Source organism: Corticium candelabrum, chromosome 10 (genome assembly GCF_963422355.1).
Source record: "Corticium candelabrum chromosome 10, ooCorCand1.1, whole genome shotgun sequence".
In the NCBI taxonomy this organism is placed as follows: domain Eukaryota; kingdom Metazoa; phylum Porifera; class Homoscleromorpha; order Homosclerophorida; family Plakinidae; genus Corticium; species Corticium candelabrum.
Genome location: NC_085094.1, coordinates 747,801 through 769,954, shown reverse-complemented (window position 1 = coordinate 769,954; position 22,154 = coordinate 747,801). Strand labels below are relative to the sequence as shown.

Genomic DNA, 22,154 nt, shown 5'->3' with positions numbered 1-22,154 from the left:
CCGCTCACCGGGCAAAGGGTGTTCAAAAATTGCTCCAGCACAATGGCTACAGCTCTCGTAGTCCCTGGCCAGCTCAATCACCGGATCTTAATCGAATTGAGCACATATGGCATTACCTTGCGTGTGTTGTTCAGCAGCAGTTGCCACGGAACATGTCAGAGCTGTGGCAATGCTTGAAGACAGCGTGGAATAATGTGCCACAAGAAAGAACACAAACCCTTGTTGATAGCATAATTAAAAGAGTAAACAATGTCATAGACGCTAGAGAAGGTTGCACAAAATACTGAATCAATATAACACTAATTTTGTTAAGATAATTGTAATTTTACATGCCATGTGTGTAACATGTTGATTTGAGTAATCCTTTTTGACCAGTACTGTATGCCAAATGGCAAGATGCTGATTCCAAAGTCACTCTTCTAGACGCTGTCAACCTACCAGTTTTCTTTGTTTGGGTCATCAATTGTTCATTGACGTCTTAATCTCAAATTTTACTGTACGCTGTAACATCTTTTCTTGAGCTTCCTAAAAGATCATATCCAATGGCAATGGTATTTCAAATAGATACTACGGTATCTGAACTACGCAACCTTTTTTCTTCTTCTTCGGTGTATTTCGACTACTTGCTGTCATCTATTGGTCAGTTTAGATAAGTGAGTTGATCTCAGACTTCTCAGGCTCTGATTCTACAGAAGAGAAGAGGGCAGGGGAAGATGATGGCAATGACGACGACGACAACAAGTCACCAGTTTTGGATGATGACAACGACACCTTTCAATGAAAATTGGCTTCTCTTCTCTGTCCATTAGTCATAAGAGATACGGTAGGCTTATTTCAACATATATATTACGAGTCATATTGTTCGTCGTCAATTCCCGAATGTGGACTTCTTAAACTTTCATCATCATCGCCTCTGTGCAGAATGTGGGTTTTCTTATGACAAACATTTTTCTGTTTGTCGACGTTCCTTGGGTCCAGGTCGACATAGATGTAGGAGTGTGATGATGGATCCACATTTATCTTTATGGATCGAGATGAAAGGTTGTGTTCAGTGTCCATCTGTGTCACAACTTCAATCTTTACCTACACATTCACAGACGGACAATCTGTGCTATGCAACAATTTATTACATCACAAACTGTTGGAGTTAGTTCGTGTTCCGACCTTGTTCTAGAGGGGATCAGAGCTGCTGCTACTCTTGTTTCACCTGTAGATAATGAATCCACCATCTTTTCAGCAATTATGAATAAAATAATGACACTTCATGTTGACACTGTTTCCCATATTCCAAGATCTGTTCGCCCTCTTCTAACACAAGTATTGGCTATGGGAACTTCGCCATGCTTGTTCTGATGGTATAGGTGGTTTTGCTCGCTTTTTTCTATTTGCTAAGGCTGTTCTTCGGTTGCCACATCGAAGAGGAAGGAAAAAGAGATTTGTCATCCACTCTTTGTTACACATCTCGTTTACGCCATTGGCAGAAAGAAGCTCTCACTGCATGCATTATGGGAGGAAGCCAGGTGTGATGCTAATCCTAAATATCATAACTTTGAGCACAACACAGAATCACTCAAATTGTGCACCGAATTTAGCCAAGGAAGGTCGCTATAGTCTTGCTTTGTGCTCTTTGGGTTCATTGGGATGTGCGTCTTTAGATGATGAGGGTTTTCAAGAGTTGGTTGGTCGTCATCCAATCCACAATCTCCCCTCTCTTTCTGATGACATCACACCATCTTTGTTTGTTGATTCTGCTGCTATTCTTGCTGCTCTTAAAATGTTTCCAAACGGTTCAAGTCCAGGAGCTTCTAGATTATGGGCTCAGCACCTCATTGATGCTATCCTCACGTACCATTTCTCCTGATGCACAGCTTTGTTTGGAAAATCTGACAAGATTAGTATCTAAGAGCTTGTCTGGAAACTTACATGTTGATATTGCTCCTTGGTTGATAGGTGCACCTGTAGAAGCTCTTCGAAAAATGTCTGGTGGTGTTCGCTCAATTACCATAGGTGAGGTCCTGCGAAGACTAGTTAGCCGTGTCCGTTGCTCTGCCATAAAGTCAAGGTTACCTGACGTATTGCTTCCTTACGGTCAAGTCGGAGTGGGAGTTAAAGGTGGATTAGAAGCTGCTGTTCATTCTATACGCTCCTACATTGAAGAGTATGGTCATATTAAAGAGTTGTGATTCTTTAAAAGACATAAAAATGCTTTAATGAGTGTCATCGAGAGGTATTTCTCCACCGTCTTCATTGAGAGTTTCCAGATTTTGTGGCTTGGGTAAGGTGGACATATCAATCTGTTGGTGAACTACGCTTTGGCTCTCATCGAATTTCATCCACGGCTGGAGTACAACAGGGTGACCCTTTGGGTCTCATGCTTTTCTCACTAGTCATTCTAGAGCTCATAGACGAGATTAGTTTACTTGAAGGCTTACATCTTTCTTGATGGTATCTTGATGATGGTACATTTATTGGTACTAGAAAGTCTATTTCAAAGTTGTTGCAATCCTTGATGTCAAAAGCCCAAGTTCTGGTCTGTCTCTAAATCTAAAAAATGCGAGATATTTTGGCCTTCTGGAAATCAAACTTTTCCTGAAATTGATTCGGATGTCAGATGAATTCACACTTCTGTTTATGGTGCTGAACTATTGGGATCTCCCATTGTTGGTCTAGAGAATTTCTTTATCAAGTATTTTGGTAATCGTGTGGATAAGGTTTCAGAAGCTCAAAGTATATTACCAGAATTGGAGAATTCGCAGGTAGCAATCCACTTACTACGGAGTTGTCTAAGCGTTTGCAAATTAAACTACCTACTTCGAACCATTCCTGGTCACTTTATTATTGAACAGCTTCCTCGTTTTGATTCTGGCATGAGACATTCACTATGTCAAATAACCAATTTGTCTATTTCGGATCCAGCTTGGATGCAAGCAACTCTGCATATATGATTTGGAGGTTTAGGTTTACGAAGTGCCTTGAAATCATCATCAGCTGCTTTTCTAGGCAGTTGCAACGTTACACGTGACCTGGTTCAGCGTTTGTTAGAGGCAAGAAGTTCTAGAAATGTTTCCACTTTGGATTCGATAAATTTGTGTACCACTCAAAGCTCTTTTTCTCAAACTTTGACCTTGCCAGGTAAAATTAGCAAAAGAGAAAGATTTGAAAACTTGAAATCATATAGGCACTGATGAGCCTGCTCTTTTACTTCAAGTCACAGCTGGATGTCATTCAGTTTCAATCCCTCAAGGACATGAGCAGTGTGAGAGATAGAGCAAGGCTTAATACAATCTCTTCCGCTTATGCTGGAGCATGGCTTAGGGCAGTCCCAAACCAAAATCTTGGCCTATCCATGCTTCAACATGAGTTCATTATTGCCATCAGGATTTGGCTTGGCATTCCTCTGTTTCCGGATTCTCTTGACTCGCTCAGATGTGTTTGTGGCAGTATCATCAACCCTCATGGAGACCATTTACTGGGTTATGTTTACGATTCAGGTCTTAACAGACGTCATAATGCTCTATGTGACATTATTTAGCATGCCTTATTGATAGACAACAAAGCAGCCAGGAGAGAACAGATGTTCTAGTAACTCTAAGGCTCGTCCTGGTGACATTTTCATCCAGACTTTGTTGATGGCAGGCCTGCTTTCTTTGACAGTTTAACACTGTCCAAGGTAAGTACGTATGTGAACCTGCAGAAACGGCTGAAGCTGCTGCAAGGACAGGAGAATTAGAAAATAATTACAAACACGAGCAATCGGTATTAAAACGTGGAGGACTGTTCTACCCTCTGGCGTTGGAATGTTTTGGCTTTGAACTCAAGCAAGTTTTCAGACGTTGAGAACTACTGCAGCCAAAACTACAACCTATAATGGCATCGATTTACAGCAAGCGTTCTCCAACCTTTTGCAACAGCTCTCTGTTTGATTGCGGCAACAAAATGCTAGAATGATAATTCGTAGATATTTGCTAAAAACTGAGTTTGACGTGTGGGATTTGACTACATATGTAGAATAATTGGGGTTTTGTTTTGTTGGGGATGATGCTTGTTTGTTGGGGTCGGCCACTTAGGGATGTAATAGTTAGTTGTATCTTCCTATTCAAAACTTCCTCAAATCCAAGGAAAACCTTTGAATGATTATTTCATTATCCCTTCAATATGTCATCTCCCTCACTGAGAATTCCCAAATGACTAAAGGCAAACAGACAAACACAAACTAGACGACTACAAATAAGGAAAGTGGATACAAACAAGAACATTGTTCCTGACATGTGACAAGAACAAACAAGAATATTGTTGTTGACATGTGACAGGAACAAAACAAAATGTTAAACTTATGCATAATTTCCTTTAAGTAACTGATCAGCAGCAAGCATTGACCCATCATATGTCAGCTACAGAACCTCATTATAGCCATGTGGTAAAACTAAACAATACAAAGTGCACCATAACACTTTACAGCATAACTTGTGAAGTGCTCTCGTTCTAAAGAAATGAACTGACAGCACACTTCTGCTGTCACCTTTCAAACAATTGTCAACAGATTGTCTGTTTCTGTAACATCAAGGTACTATAGCCTCCTTTGCTTTGCAACGTACTTAAATACTTACTCACTTTAGGTAAAACTTGGACATTAATGTAACAAATAAACGTTGAATTACTGAGGTAACTAATTCCTTACTGTTACTGTCTGCTATGACTTATAAATGATTTTCAAACACTTACAATAAGCATAAACATAGATATCAACAATGGCAGCCTTTCTATATCACAGAGCAAAAAAAGCTGTAAGCAATGAGCTTGCTCTAAGCCTTCATTTTCTCATAATCTGTTTCTTCATTGCATTAACTGCACATAACATTAGCATTAAAAGCAGCAAAGCACAGGTAGACTTATAACAATGTAAATGCAACTTGTTTCAGATTTCATTCAATCTTTCTTATTTTAACCTCACTGATCAAAAACTACCAGCACAGACATTGAGCAAATAATGCTATGTAGAAGGCAGTGATACATGCTCATTCTACATGCACAATGACAATCATGGGGTATTGTAATACAAACAAATGAAAGTAGATTTATAGCCAAAATAAACTTAATCAGGTGCTTGCCACTTGTTATAACATATCTCCGTATACGTGTAATAGATGTACAACATAACCCCATACAATAAAACCGTCTCACCTATGCATCATGTCTACTTACACTTGGTACCTAACAAGCTTACCGTTCCCTTCTCACTCAGATATGGCAGTAAATGTGACGTATGCCTCACAAGAAACTGAGGTACACACTTAGCAAATATATAGAGAGTCTCGCTACAAGCTTGTAACTTTCTGCCAGCTGCTGAGTTGACACCATCACAAACTGCAACAATAAATGCAACATCCAGAGAGTACAAGTTGCATTAGACAGTACATTTACAGTGTTGGCGAAACAGACAATCATGCATCCCAAAACGTTAAATGGACAAATCATGGTCAACCTGACCGTTATGGCCATAGCCTCCCAGCTCTTCTTGTCACGTACATTTGACTATTACTGTCTTCTAAAACATTAGTTCCCAAAGAAAAGACCATATGCTGTGTTAGCAATACACGATGACTGTAGCAATGTTCAGAATTCCAACTGATATAATGAGAGTTCACCTAATGTGCATGCCTCTATTGCATGCATGCCTCATACGTGCAATATGTGATATATGTGTGCAACAACCAAACAAATGGTCTGTTGAGCCTCATGATTGATAATCAGAGATAATTGTCTTCATTGCTCTACACATCAGTTTAGTGGCTTTCTGCATGATTGACATTGATCACCTCCCAACTATAAATAAGAATAAGAGTAGCAGTTCAAAAAAGTCAATGACAAGTAGTTGCATTGTATTGTGTTTCCTTTAGCATTCACTTAGTGTTGACAGATCAATATGTGACATCATTTGACAGTGTAGCTGGTTTCACCGTCATGCAAGAGTGGTACATTGCCATCGAAAAATTAAAGCAGTTCTTGTTCTTACAAATTCAGAAGTTGCATAGCTGTATCGTCTATCTAACAACTTATACACGAAAACGTTCCTTCAAAATCCTACAAGCGTTTGCATGCAGCATGGCACTATAGTACACTAAAGATTGCCATATGTCAGATTCCTAACCCTACAAACACACCCACCAGATCATGAACACCGTGCTTACACAAAAGTAACAGTGCCTAATAGCAAATCAGCCCTACAAAGACACCAATGTTGTTCCATAATGCGAGTGTCAACAGTTATCCGGCTGATTGAAAAGGGGGCCCAAAAATTTGCTACCCACCTACCACACACTCAGCCCCAACCCCAACAGTCACCCACCCACCCAATACCAACCCACCACACACACACACACACACACACACACACACACACACACACACACACACACACACACACCAACTGTCTCTTCTACTGCGATCATTTTCTGTACCAACAAGTTGACAATTTCCTCGCAGCAACTTAACACAGCATTTGACTTTGACTCTGCATCTGCTTTCAACAACTAAGCAAGCAATACAGACAATTCAAACTGTGCAAAACACAAACTAATACAGTAGCAAAATATAACCATACAGTTTGCAACAGATCCTCAAACCAAACACCATTCATATCATCAGCAGCTATCACCTAAATCAAATCTGTGCTTTCAATTCACACCCTCTATAGAAGCAAAAGAGCGATACAGTCTCAAGAATAGATTCCACTCGTGTGTTGAGCACAGCATCAGATAAGCCGCCTTTGGAATTGGAAAACCATAACTCGTGAAACACCTTGCTAATTAAGTCCTACACAGTCAAATATATATAAAGATTAAATAAAAACAGGAAATTGTTTATCTTCCAAACAACAAGCTAATTCAAGCACATTCACAATTGTTATATACATATATGAAAAATCTACACCACTGTTTCACTCAAAAAGCAAAAGATGGCCAAAAATTCCTAAATTAAAATCTAAGCAGTGTTCTTCTTGGATATCGTAGTCCTAAAGCAAGAAAGATGGTAAACCTTTGCTGGATGAACTAGATTGGAAGCACAGGCAAGCAGAACTGGGTGGAAGTGCTCCTTTAACTTTCACTTAGAAAAGACCATGATCATCAGTCCTTGCACCAATAACAAAGCACATGTCCCCTTCTTACAAGATACATACTTCCTCATCTAAAAACCACCCATTTAAGTGCTTCACTACAACAAATGCAGAAAGCAATAAACACCACTGTTAAATAAACAAACACCGTAAGAAGAAATGCTGTCTCCCAACAAAGACTACATCATACTAAAATACATCAGCCATTGACACACCAAATGCTGTAACATGTTTTGCCCCATGTCTAGCGTCAGTAGCACGTCTAATCCAGTCTGAAAGCAATCACTTGACGATCTCATTGTAAACTTGCTGTTTGAAATGCTCCTACTACGTACGTACATTGCCTTTAAATTGGCAGTTGTGGAGCGCATGATTTTGTCAAAAAATATTGGGAAATATGTATCTACTGAACCTACTGTTACACAATATGCAATAAACAGCTGCACTCTGTCATCCACTAAAAGTAATAAACACAACCTTTACAGAAATGTTAGGGAAAAACATTGCTACACTGTAGCAAAAACTGAAAGCAATCATTGTGAGATCTAAAGGAGGATATACAGTAGTGAAAGTTCAACAGAAGGTTCATACAAAAACCTCAACACTCCAAACTAGTACCATACTCCCTTAATTATCCCATTCCCCATGGTTAGCCAAAGTCGAAGTTTAAGTAGGAAATGGAGCTTTTCTAAAAAATTTGACACCTAGAGTTGTTCATTGGTAGAAATGATTGATTAATTAACTTAAACAGAATGCTTTTAGTAGAGCTTTCAAACCACTGCCACTACCTGAAATGTAGAATCCTAGTCATCCTTTCAACAGGTGGTCGACAAGGGTGCACAAATTGGAGAATAATGGCATTTCTACAGGCACAAATAGCAAGCAGTCACTGTGGAAAGCGTCAATTAGCACTAATTAGAGCCTTGGCCAAGTTGGGGCTAGGGGATTAATTGAGCCCTGGGGGTAATAATCAAGCGAGTACGGTAATACCATATTTTTGAACAACTTTAAAAATGATCTAGTATCAGAGAAGAAAGTAGTATTTGTTCATTTCTTCCCACAATCCATTAAGCAACTGCAAAGACAAAAACGCTGAAACAGTTGCAGTACTACTATGGCATACAAGTATCTAATCATACAACCAATCACCTATTAATGGCACTGCTAAAAGTAGACTGTCATTAAAGTGCAGCGCATAGCACAATATAGCTTGCTGTTATGATGCCACAAAAGGCTCATTCCTTGCTCATTCATACATACATAAATGAGGGCAAGTCTACTGAAGGTGATGACAATGTTAGTGCCGTCTACATCATTGGTGAGATATCAAGTCTGTGTGTGATCAGTATGCATGAATGCATGTATGTATGTATGTATGTAGCACAGTACAGCAAACGCTACACCGATCATCTTCATTTTAATTTTTACTGGGAACCACTTGCAAAAATAGAAAATGAACAATTAATAAATAATAAACGATACTTTATAATGAGAAGTCATTAAGCTACGAGTGTAAAGAAGGACACCCCAATAAGTGGTGGACAGCTTCGTGAGAAGCTCACTCTAAACAGGCTGAATTTACTTCCAGTCTGTCTGTCGGTATGTCGTTATCTATGTATGCTTGTACGCGTGTGTCACGCTCGGGAGTTAGTTGAGCCAATCAGCAGTCCTTTTGGAATGCGAAAAGTAGATGACGTAATACTAGCTTGTCAGAGTGAATCACTCTGGGGGTTACTTGAGTCCTTTTGGGACACCAACAATGGGTGACATAACGATCCCGCGCATTATGATAGAAAAACCGAGATGTCATTTATCCATTCTAAGGTCAAACCGTCGTCAAACTGAAAAGCCCAGAGTAAAGTTCAAGTAATAGTTGTATGCGTCTGTTACTTTTTACAAAAGAATCGCAAAACAAACGACATCATCGTTCTTCAAAAAGCCAAGCCAAGGTCCCATGGGACCATGAATGCGCACGACTAACATGCATCATCCGTGACCTTCAAGGATCAATATGTTAGAGAGGTGTAAGTATACTATAGTACTGATGATGAACGATTGACATAATCTTGCAAGAAAGATTCGTAGGAAACGTTGACGCTGCTTCTTCTGGATCCGGTCGCTAGACATGTCACTTCACATTATTTCCCATGCAGGTATGAGACGTACGAGATCGATCTCTAAAGTTAGAGCTACGACTTAACAGAACGGAAGATGACAGCAACGGCTCAATGAAAGCATGATAATCGTATCCTCCTCAGTATATAACTTCAAATGCAAGTGATGCAAGAGCGCTACAGAATTGAGAAATAACGTGGATAACAAGCGCACTCCGTACAAGATCTAGAGTTAACGCAGCTAGCTGTCATGCATGTGAATGTGCTGAATTCAAAGTAGTGTCACCGTGGGACATTGATGTTATTTACCTAACTATCTTTAATCATATCGATGCATCCCTATGTTTTCAAAGAATTATACATTCTAGCAACAAGATAATGATTAATTAATGATAATGACAATAGCTGGACAAAATTTAATAAAATTTACATTGATATTCACGATAAACACACACACACACACACACACACACACACACACACGCTCATAGCTCTGAAGCGACGGCGTAAACACAGCTTCATTTACTAGTTTGGTAGTGTTTTTATAATCAATTGTGTCTGTAACTGGGTCTTATGGGACCTTTTAAATAAAACAGAAAAAATGTATGTACGCGAGTCTCATTCAGCAGAGTAATCATGTCACAAACCTTTATTCCTTCCTCATCACCAATACGTTTGATCATAAGCGCACACATTTGTGGTACATTGGCAAACGTTGGCTGCTGCACACAGATGTCTCGCATGACTTTAACAACCCTTTTTCTGACACTAACTCCACTGTCCTGTACATACAAGAACAAGTAGCGTCTAAGTCATGTTACATTATATGCACCACATACATGTACATGTTACTGTAAGCAAATAAAACGTCAAAATTAATCTAGCCAGTTGACGAGCTGTCTTGTCATTATATTTATAGTTCTGCAAACAATCTTAGATACAAAACTCTACCTGTGTGTAGTAGAATTGTCATGATGACTAACTATCAGCTCATGTTTGTTTTAAAATGCAATTAGAAATACAACCAACTTATAATTTCAATTAAATTCATAAACAAATAACTAGAATAAATGAAAGTATTGAAGTGCTAAACCCTCGGCTGCTAGCTTAGGTTACAGAACAGCTTCTTTATAGTCATAATACCAGTATTGGACAAACCCATACATTGTGGCCAACACCTGAAATTTAGTTTACTAGTGCTCTATGCCCTACAGTAGGCCTACCAATCAAATCAGTCGCTGTAGTATACATATTGCAAGATGTCAATACCCAACTCCTGATACCATATTTCCTTAAACAAAATACCATATCCCCATAATATTTCATATTACAGCAGGATGTTGTTAACTTAACTCAAGCATGCCATATGACGGCATTTTTTAGCATGATGTTGTATCTTCCAACACCATCCCTGAGCAAATGTACAATTTCATCATTTTAGCCAATATAAGCTTATTGCTACATTGCCTAAAACACAGTAAACTACTACGAGTAGAGATACATGTAAAATATCATCAACCTACAGCATAGAAGCTTCTAAAAATCTTTCTTTAACTGGCATTGTTTAACCCACCACAAAGTAATTTCAATTGCATCTTGAATTTCATGAATTAACGAAGTCTCAAATATCTCCAACACTTCTTTCTTTAGTTTCTGGTATCTTCTATTGCCATGAAAAACATCGTTTCTTGTTGCTTGATGCTCCTCCACTATTATGATTTCTGTGTGGAAAGGTAATGTAATGTGCATAAAGTACAGTATTAAAGCATGTTCACACCGACATCTGGACTAACTAGGCTAACTGTGATTAGGCCAAAATTAACGCAATCGCATTCACACCACTAACTATTACCCCATATACACGAGCACTTGTAAGTGGGCCAGCCCGTGCTGACTCAGTTTGTACGGTACGTGTAAACGCGGGCTGAGCCGTCCTGAGCCGTGTTAGCTCGGCTCGGTATTTCTAGCTGAGCCAGTGCACACTGGGCTGGCTCGGGTCAAGTACATCGTGTAAACGCATAGCGTGCTGGAAAACAGACCGCGCATACTCATTTGGTAGTCTCGCGTAGCCAGACCCCTTTCCGCCACGTCATGTACATCTATGCAAGAATGGCACAAATAGCGTAGAGCAAGACGGAGACTCTGTGTCTTATCCAATTATAGAGAGACCAAGATGAGCAAGAAATTCAGCTTTTAAACTCCGTTGCTGCATTTGCGCCACAGTCGCCTGGCGATAGACCTACGACGTCTCGTATATCTCCTATGCATTCTCGATATGACTGTTGTAAAGCTATAGCGAGCAGCTTGGCTTCTGTCTGTTGCAAACGTGAGCTAACGCGAGCTATGTGAAGCTCAAGTAACTAATGAAAGTTAATGAAACGCATTGGATTCCTTCTACGGAGTGTGTCGTGTAAATGCGGGCTGGAATACTGGGCTGATGCGGCTCAGCTCGGCTCACTATGCATGCTCGTGTAAACGGGGTATATGATTAGTACTAGTGTTTTCACACCGACATCTGGACTAACTATGACTAGGCTAACTATGATTAGGCCAATATTAACGCAAGCGCATTCACAGCACTAACTATGATTAGTAAGTCACGTGGGTACGTCAGACAAGAATTTGCATGAATTGTCTTGACGAATCCATTGCTTTAGCTTTTGAAGAGGGAAACATTTAGTTTGCTTTCTCTGACAGCTCCTTCAGGGATGGCAGGAAGTTGTCACATGTACAAGCACGCACACAGTAGACATCTGCTTGCACTTCCATATAACGTCACCATGTTGTTGCTGCGTTTGTATGTTAAACGTACAACACCACACTAGAAACATTGGAGGCATGCTCTTCTTGTATACTACCTCTCGTGCCAGAGTCACGTGCAACCACTAACGCCACTAATGTGGTTGTAATACTACTCTTTACGACGTTAGAATGGTGTTACACTAATCAGGACCGCTGTGAATGAGTGGCGTTAGTGCACTAACGCCAAACTAATCATGATTAGGTCCGGTGTGAACACACTCTTAGCCTTCTGTTCCAACACCGCATTCTATCATCCCAGATGCCCCAAATTAGTGTTCTATATACGATATTTGGGGGCGGAGCTTTTAGAGCATGCGCAATCTCGAGGGTAACGCGCACCTTTCGCCAATCTCGCTGTACACAAAGTCCACGTTTCCGGGTCTTCTTCTGGACCGTGGATCATCTTGCCGTTGACTAGGCTTTGTAAGTAAGTTCACTACTTACCATTTTGTGTATCTTGTGAGAGACTTTGCCCGCGTAGAGACACGTAGGAAGCCATTTCTTGAGTACGGCTTCTCGAGGGTAAGAAACTGCTGTTCAAGCTGAAGTCGCCTGATTCACACTGAACAGATATAAGTGGAGTGAAAGCACAGACTACTCATTGTCTAGTGATGGATTAGTTTTAGCGAGTAAAATCATGCCACCCGGGAACCCATTTGGGGTAACCAGACATGTAGGACGTTCCGCGTTGTTTCTGGGCAGTCTAACTTGCTTCTGTATATATGTGATTGACCAAGTCGAAGATGTTACTGTGATAACTTGCACTCGATAGGTACTGACGCAGATCAGAGTACAGTACACGTACACTACAGTCTGTTTATTAGCACTAGCTGCCACCCTACCAGTCCCAGCAACAGTTATGTCTAAAGTAACACAACACGCACGCACTAGCTATTTCATAGCTGTAATGTCTCAATCAGAAAGCAGAGACTGTTCTACCTCATTCGCAGGTGCAGTTGATCAAGACATGTTTAGAATATAGTCTAGTGATCCTATAGCAGTAAAGATGTTGATTGTCGAAAATGTCACTGAGGTTGAAGCTGATGGTTTACGTCGGATAATTAAACAGCAAGCAAATAAAATAGTGCAACTTCAAAACAAGATTAGAGTTCTCGAGTAAGACCTTGCATCCGCAAAGTCTGAGTTGCAAGGAATCGCTCAAAACACTGCTAAATGATAAAATCAAGTTTTACACCGGTTTTGCGTCGAGAAATGTGCTTGATGCAGTGTGGAGTTGGATTGAACCAGCAGCCAAGACTATTACTCTGTATAGCAAACAAAGAACCAGACCAAGGTACATCAAGTGATGTAAGCTCATGAGCTCACCGCCTTCCATGAGGGTTGGTTAGGCTAGTCGAATTTTTGCTGACTCTAGTTCGACAAGATACACAGTTTCACAGTTCAGGAACGCTAGATGGGGGAAACAAGTAGTCCTATTGATATAATTCAGCCACACAGTGCGTCACGTTCGGTAGCCTGAATGGGTTCCCCTACCGCAAAATCTTCACCTGATAAAACTTCCATCACTAGGCAATGAGTAGTATGTCTTTTTCCACTCCACGTGTATCTGTTCAGAGTGTGAATCAGGTGCCTTCAGCTTGAACAGCAGTCTCTTACCCTCGAGAAGCCGTACTCAAGAAATGGCTTCCTACGCGTCTCTACGCAGGCAAAGTCTCTCACAAGATGCACGAAATGGTAAGTAGTGAAGTTACTTACAAAGCCTAGTTAATGGCAAGATGATCTACGGTTCAGAAGCAGACCCAGAAACGTGGACTTTATGTACAGCGAGATCGGCGAAAGGTGCACGTTACCCTCGAGATTGTGCATGCTCTAGAAGCTCCACCCCCCCAAATATCGTCTATTCAGACACGAACCCGTATTTGAGAAAAGATTCAATTCAAGATAATACAGCATGTCTACATGTGACAATTTTCAAACGTACTGATTCTGTTGAACATCCTTAAGGGTGCAGGGTCACACTCGGACATGCGCACTTGAGCCGATATCAAGTGATGTAGTTTTTGCGTCGTAGATATTGTACGTAACATACATTCAAGTGTCCTGGCAAGAAAATCAGTTTCGACCACCAGTAAGCCCTTCACACGCTGTTCATATGTTGCACATGCGCAAAGGTCAATAGACGAAAACTACTGCAAAACTGGCTATTTAGGTGTCGATCGATGGGCACGGCAACAGTGTAAGCTTTACATAATACAAATTTTGGTGCTCACTGTGAACTGAGTGCGCTTGGTTACTCTGAGAGAAAGACGTGACTATGGCAGATGCAACATACGGGAATGTGACGTGTGCTTTCTGGTCACTTGCAGAGTGTAAGGAACTCCGATTTGGCTCGAAGTGCGAGGGCACTTGTTGAATTTTACCGAAACTGCAGTGTACAGTGTAGTAACCTCAGTTTGAGAAAAATTCTGAGAACTACATCTAAAAAGCCTAGAATTTAGCTACCAGAGTCACGTAACCTTTTACTGCAACGTCTTGATCGTTCCATTTCTGGCTCTAGAGAGACTTCAGTCAGCTTTGACTTCAGTGCAAATTAGAGCATCTACACTCTGTAAGTCCTCACGGTTGCTGAGTGTTTGAAAAAGTGCGCCCTTTTCAAAGCTATGCAGTGCGCTTGTCCGAGCGTGACCCTGCACCTTTAAGCATTTACAAACAGCTTGAATTAAATCTACATTTACTTCAGTCAAAGTCTAAACTACAGTAGGATGTCACTTATCCAAACACTTCCGTTTCCGGACCCCTTCATAACTTTGATAGTCCAGATAACTGATGCCTACTTGACACACTCACATAAACGGTCTGGAACTCTGAGGCTCAGTTTTGGTATGTACTTGGATAGTGATAGTACTTCTTACCACACCAAGAGGAAAATCAATGAATGACTCGTTTTCACTTCTTCTGCGGTTCTTGGGGTTTTGACACTGCCAATTCACGGATGAGAACTACAAGTGTACTCTGATGTTCATGCGCATTATAATTTAGTGCGCACAAAGCTAGAGTGACTCCAAGGCACATGGTAGGCTGACGTGTTTGGTAAACTGGTGTTCGATAAGTGACATCCTACTCACTATACAGTGTCTGTCATGAGAGCATAAAGCTAGCCTTAGACTTGCACTTGTGTCTAAGTATGCATGTAATCCGATATCCTATTAATGCTTTTGCCAACTCACCTGCAATCTATCAGTCAGCATTGTGTAGTAGTTCCTTGCAAGACTTGGGCTAGAAAGAATAAAACTACCAACTAGTTCAGTAGCCGCTTCCCTCACACTAGCAGCACGATCAGTCAAACGACCATATACAGCTGATTGAACATCTCGCTGTACAAACACAAATGTTGTAAGATTCCATCACTGTCCACACAGCTGATTTAATAGTCCGTCTACTCACATACCATAGCAAGAACACGAGGGTCAGCAGCCACTATTGTCGATAATGCTTTCATTGCCTTAGCTCGTAATGCTGTAGTAGTTTGAGGAAAAACTTCCAAAATCTGCAAAGACAGTGTATATAGTTGTATTATGTATAAATGGAAACAGACAGAAGAGCCTCACTAATCTAAATTTTGTTAGTCTGAACCATTTCTAATCCAAATGGTTCTTGGCACCATGCCTCATAAGACCAGACCTTGAAACAAATTCCAAGGTGCATAAAACCACCTCATTGTCGTGTGTTCAAGCATGAGCAATGTATATTCTTAAACACGTCGTCAGCTAAGAAGCCAAAGCACATGCACAAGACACTAGTAATCAAAGAAACTAGCAATTCTCAATTTGCATGCACTGTAAACATTGTCCTACATAATCGTAGGCAAGCAATGGCAGATGCCATTACCTATGATCATGCTTTTAAACTCTAGAAAGGAACTACAGCAACACTATTAATAAAGCCACTCCATGCAACTTGCCAATTCTATGTACCTTATGTGATTTAGCTTCCCAAGAGCACCCTAATATGCTGGAGCAAATGCCTATTTTTGTTCTTGACGTTAATCGCAGATTAATGAATCATTGATCTATGTGCTGTTACTGTTCGTTTAGCTCACAAAACAGCTGGTTCAGAATTCAGCACATGCTTTAGGTGTCCGAAGTAAAATCTAGATTCTAGATTCGGAAGCTATGCATTCTGGCAATCCAAAAAATTGTTATTCCAAACAGCAAAATTATTTTCATGGAACAATACTATTCAAACTAGCAAAGTTCTACTATAATGACATCCTAGCAAAAAACAGATCTTTTACTACTAATGCAAACAACATGAAAGCACCAGAAGTGCTGATGCTTTGGTGTGCAATCAACTGGCATGACTTTATTGGCACATGGGCACAAAGAAATCACTGAAACCCACAAATCAAAATCCAAGACTCATCGCTTCTTAGCAGTAGAAGCCCTCTTTGTCGTTGAAATCCAACATGCAGTAGATACAGCAGTAACAAACCCACGAGCAGAACATCGTATCCCTCTGCTTGCTGCGCATGCGAACAGACACAAGACAAGTCTGACACCATTACATCCATTACAAAAAGTCCTACCTTTTTCAGGTAATATCTGAAACTCCTACTAAATGGTCTTCTTTGTGAGAGGCAATGTACTACAGCTGCAGCCTCGTCATCAGTAAGACACCGAGAATCACTTGTCTTGATCACCACACCTTGCTTAACAATAACCATCAGTCCTTCTAGAAACTTTTTTCTCTGATCAATTTGTTCCAGTGCATCTGCTTCAGCTATGCTTGTACTCAGCAGTTCATCTTGGATGTCAGTCTCATCATCTATATTGCCAGTATTAATACAACGATCTATTTGGTCCATGTTATCTTTCATCCACTGGCCAAGATACAAGCAAGCTGCCATCTGAAACAACCAACAATATTGCATCCAACAAAATTACAACCAGCACGTAACTCTGATTGATTACCAGTACAAGAATACAGTCTTATACAATAAAGACCTCAAGAAATTTACTGAATACTGTATTTCTTCAAATAATTTCCTGCACTCAGTTAATTCCTCACCCATATATACATGTAATAAAATTCCCCTAGCATCATACCACCTGGACGATATGCTTCCCTCTCGTGAATAATTCCCCTCCCAGTATTAAGGCTTGTTCACAATATGCGATGGAGAGCAATCCGTTCCGTTCTGCCAAACCACATCAAAGGCAAGGCACTGCTAGAGACGGACAATAGAGACGAATCACATGACGAAGCTTTGATGGACGGATAGAATCGATTCTATTTTGTCTGCTCCGTCAGAAGTTGACAGACCGCAACAGAAAATGATTAGGTACTGTTACCCGATCAGGGAAGTGCAAAATGAGGATGATGTAATCATGAAGCACGGGAATGATATTATTGGAACGGAACGTACACGTATTGTGAACATGACGGAGAGCTGTCCGTCATGATCTGTCAAATCTCCATCGCATACTGTGAACCAGCCTTTAAGGGGAAGTCCAACAAAAATGAACTTGACTTCTATGAGTAGATTTTACAAAGACAAATCGATCGGTATAAGTTACTCCGTTTTCTTCAAAATTATAACCGAAAACGAGTGCTGTTTCTGTAATGTGCAACAACCACGCACCCCTCTCCGCTTCCTGGTTGACTAAGCTTCACCCAATGTGAATGAATCACTGTGTTTACAAACTACTGCTACAGATACATTGAGAATGCCAAATGTGAATGCGAAGATGCTATGAAGATCTACCTTCCTGCTGTCAGTGGTTCCTCTCAAGAGTAAAATGGTGCCAGTAGAGCTGTTTTCCATCAGACTTTCCAGCAGAATTCCTCATTACTACGGCATACAGAGAACGTAATTTTGCTTGAGTAATTGTTTATCCTTGTTCTTATATTATCCAAAGAGAAACTTTCAGTGTGCATGCTACAGAGAAAGTTCCTATTTTCACATCCGATCTGCTCACTTCCTTTGGCCGCTGATTGGTAGCAGGTTACAATCCCAGATGTGAAAAATAGGATCGTCCTCTGTTGCACACACCAGATGGCGTGCTGAACGTTTCTCTTTGGATACTAAAAGAACAAGGATAAACAAATACTCAAGCAAAATCGCATTCTCTAGGTAAGCCGCAGTAATGAGAAATTCTGCTTGAAAGTCTGACGAAAAAACAGCTCTACTGACACCATTTTACTTTAGAGAGGAACCACTTACGGCAAGAAGGCAGATCTTCATAATATATTTTTGCATTCACATTCGACATATCCGTAGCAGTCATCCATAAATGCATTGATTCGTTTGCAGTGGGCAGAGCTTAATCGACCAGAAAGTGGAGAGCGGGCGCATGGGTGTTGTAAATCACAGAAACATCGCTCTTCTTGGTTACGAAAGCAAAGACAATGGAGTAACTTATACCGATCGATTTGTCTTTTTTTGTAAGATCTACTCATAGAAGTTAAGTTCATTTTTGTTGGACTTTCCCTTTAGTACAGGGCAAACGTGAGAGAAACACATTTTCTGGTGTTAATTAACTCCAACAAAGATGTGTTTGCACCATTGCATCATTCTATGTTTGTGTCATTCTACCACATAATGAAGCAAGATAACAAATGCCCTTCTAAGAAGAGACGCTAGCATATCTAGCGGTATGTCATGAAAATGCAGTACAAAAAATAATTCCCTCTCCCTATTAATTACTCTATTGGCAGATACACCTAAAACAAATAAGCATCTACAGTTATCCATACGCCTCATCCAATAGCTCTTAAGTCATGAACCTCTAAAAGTCACTCTACCATCAGTTGTGACTATTACTGTAACCTTATATGATTAGTCTCAAGTAATAGAAGGTAGTTGTCTAGATTGGTAGCTCTTATTCATGTCACCCATTGCACACTAAACATAAGCATATCCTCCTTCGCTTTTTGATATTTGCAGAAACATGAAGAGCTTCAAGGGGAAGTCCACCAAAATAAACTTAATTAACTTGTATAAGTAGATCTTACAAAAACAAATTGATCGGTATAACTTACTGTTACCTTCGCTTTCATCAACGAGCATGAGCGATGTTTCTGTGATGTGCAACACCTACAAGCCCGCTGTCAATTAAGCTCCACCCGCTGTCAATTAAGCTCCGCCCGCTGTCAATTAAGCTCCGCCCGCTGTCAATTAAGCTCCGCCCACTGCAAACAAATCAATGCATTTACGGACGACTGCTATGGATTTATCAAGAACGCCGAATGTGAATGCAAAGATATTATGAAGATCTGCGTTCTTGCAGTCAGTGGTTTCTTTCTAACATAAAATGGTGTTGGTAGAGCTGTTTTTCCATCAGATTTTATAGCTGAATTCCTCACTACAACAGCTTACCTACAGAACGTGCTTTTGCTTGAGTAGTTGTTTATCCTTTGTTCTTTTAATATCTGAAGAGAAACGTTCAGCACGCTGTGTGGCGTGTGAAACAGAGGACGATACAACTTCACGTCCAAGATTGTAACCTTCTACCGATCAGCGGCAAAAGAAAGTGAAAAGACCATATGTGAAAGAGGATCGTCCTCTGTTGCATATACCAGACGGCGCGCTGAACGTTTCTCTTCGGATATTTAAAAGAACAAGGATAAACAAATACTCAAGCAAAAGCATGTTCTCTAGGTAAGCCGTAGTAATGAGGAATTGTCCTCTGTCTGCAATCAGAGATATGGAAAAGTACAAGTCTCTCTTGACAAAACTAGACAGAGAAGAAATCCGTGGACGTCATGTACGCTGTCAAACAGAATGGCTGGAACACGGGAAAACATTACAAAAATTCTCTGCTTCGACTGACGATGATGTCAAGCCGGTAAACACCAATTCTGTCATTTAAAAACCAACACTGGAATGGCAAAAACACAAAACCAACTTCTGTCAACCGTACGTAAATTTTATGGAGAACTATATCAACTAGAGACAACTTGCTCCAATGCCTGACGACACTTTCTCAGCAAGATAGATACTGTATTAAATGAAAACAACCGAGTTTCATGTGAGGGTCCTTTGTCATTAGAGGAACTTACTATATCCATGAGACAACTCAAGACAGGAAAAGCTCCGGGACTGGATGGACTGCCTGTTGAGTTTATTGTGCATTTTGGGATTACCTCAAAGACGACTTTGTTCAATGGTTAATAAAGTCAATATCTCGGGATCTTTGTCATCAAGTTAAAGAATGGGTGTTCCTAGATTACACTACAAAGGTAGAGATCGCTAGAGCCTCTCGAACTGGAGGCCTATCAGTCTATTGAATACGGATTATAAAATAATTCCTAGAAATTTATCCAACCGCCTCAAGTATGTTCTACCGCAACTTATTCATCCCATTCAGACTTGCTGCACCTTAAAGAGGACTATTTCTGACAACTGTGCCATAGTCAGAGACATCATTCAAGCTCTGTGAAGCTACAGAAACTGCAGCAGTTATTTCTCTTGATCAAAAGAAGGCATTTGATAGAGTTGACTGGCAATATTTATTCACCGTACTGGAGAAGTTGGAGAAGTTTGGTTTTGGTCCTAGTTTATTGCCTGGATCAAGCATCTACCACAATATCGTTTCTCATGTCATTGTAAATAATTTCCAGATCGCGAAGATACCGTATGTGCTGAGTGCAGAACCTTTGGCCGAAGTTTTCGTGCAAATGTAAGAATAGAAAGAAGTCATGTGCCAGAGACAACGTACTCAGTCGAAGTTTCAGCATATGCAGATGATACAACCAGCTTTGTTTCAAATAATGAGGATTTTGCAGCTCTCAATGAGGAGCTAAAACTATACAAACTGGCAGCAGGAGCAAGATTGAATCATAGGAAGCCAAAAGGATTATGACTACGATCTTGGCACTCACGTTAAGATGCACCATTACAAATAGACTGGACCTCAGAAAGCATAAGAATTTGGGACTGATATACACAAGAACCTATTCAATACGGTGTCAACAAACTGAAAGGACATCCTACAAAGACTTCAAACAGCATTAGCAGTGTGGAAAAAGAGAGATCTATCCATTTACAAGAGCTAAAGTGCTGCAAAGATTTGCCCTGTCCAAGGTATATTACACAGCACATGTTTTTACAATGCCACCAGTACCTATTGAAAATGTCCGAAAATGTGATCCGGTCATTTGTCTGGCAGGAGCGTTAACCTCTTGTAAAGCGTGGAGTATGCATAGCATCAAGGGATTTTGGAAGACTAGATGTACGACACCTCCCACTTAGGATAAATGCAATTCAAATCCGGACTCTGAAAAGGTTATTCACAGCAACTGTTTACACAGATTGGATGAATTATGCTTTCTACTGGTTCCAAAATATTGAGGGTATATACAGGTCAGAGATACAAGCTTTTCGTGCAGCTAACTGGAAACCATCAGGTCAACTTGTGGCAGTACTACCACCCTTTACTGTCATCTGCTAAAGCTGTGGCAGAAATGTGGAGCAAGAGAGCCAGTAAAACCACGTTTCTATGAAGAAGCATGTACAGAAGCACTGTGGAGAAATGCTCTTATTACAGATGAACATAATCGCCCCCTATATTATCAGTCGCTGACAAGGTGCGAATACATAACAGTACATGACTTTACAGTAAACTGAACCAGCATCAAATACAGTGTCTTAATCAGTATATTCAGCTTTAGACAGAGCCATTCCTCAGCACTGGCGGACACTGCCAAAAGCATCATGCTGTTTTCAGAATAAATGAATGCGGGAGCTACACTTATTTATGAATAGAGATAGTTCTACTCCAATACAAGATGGCTCAACGAAGATAGCTTATGAACGTTTCAAAGCCTTGTTTACAGAGAGTCCCTTTATGTCAATTTCAGAGATGCAATGAAGAACTCTAGTCGATGCCATCAATGCATTCAATGACATCATATCAAAAAGAATATTCTGGAAAATGTTGCATAGGGTATTGCCAACGCAGCACAAACTTTTTATCTTGGTCTAAGTGGACAATGAGGTGTGTTTGGCCTGCAACACGCAACAAGATACATTTGACCATGTTTTCACCGACTGCTGCAAATGGCAGGATACTCTACGAATTGCACAAAAATATCTCTGTCAACATGGGTTAAGAATATCAAGAAGTAACAACATTTTCAAGAAACTTTTGCTAGCAAAAAGC

The 22,154-nt window shown here is 40.4% G+C and overlaps 1 protein-coding gene across 1 annotated transcript in view; it reads right to left on the bottom strand.

Annotated features, from left to right (window-relative positions):
- Window positions 1-22,154, bottom strand: part of LOC134185605 (nipped-B-like protein) — a 65,241-nt gene that overhangs the window by 10,060 nt on the left and 33,027 nt on the right. The window contains exons 17-24 of the mRNA XM_062653432.1: window positions 16,577-16,897; window positions 15,440-15,538; window positions 15,219-15,365; window positions 9,876-10,010; window positions 6,712-6,813; window positions 6,602-6,655; window positions 6,425-6,530; window positions 5,225-5,364 (exon numbers count right to left, since the gene is read on the bottom strand). Coding sequence (XP_062509416.1) covers window positions 5,225-5,364; window positions 6,425-6,530; window positions 6,602-6,655; window positions 6,712-6,813; window positions 9,876-10,010; window positions 15,219-15,365; window positions 15,440-15,538; window positions 16,577-16,897 — 1,104 coding nt within the window. The remainder of the gene's footprint in view (window positions 1-5,224; window positions 5,365-6,424; window positions 6,531-6,601; window positions 6,656-6,711; window positions 6,814-9,875; window positions 10,011-15,218; window positions 15,366-15,439; window positions 15,539-16,576; window positions 16,898-22,154) is intronic.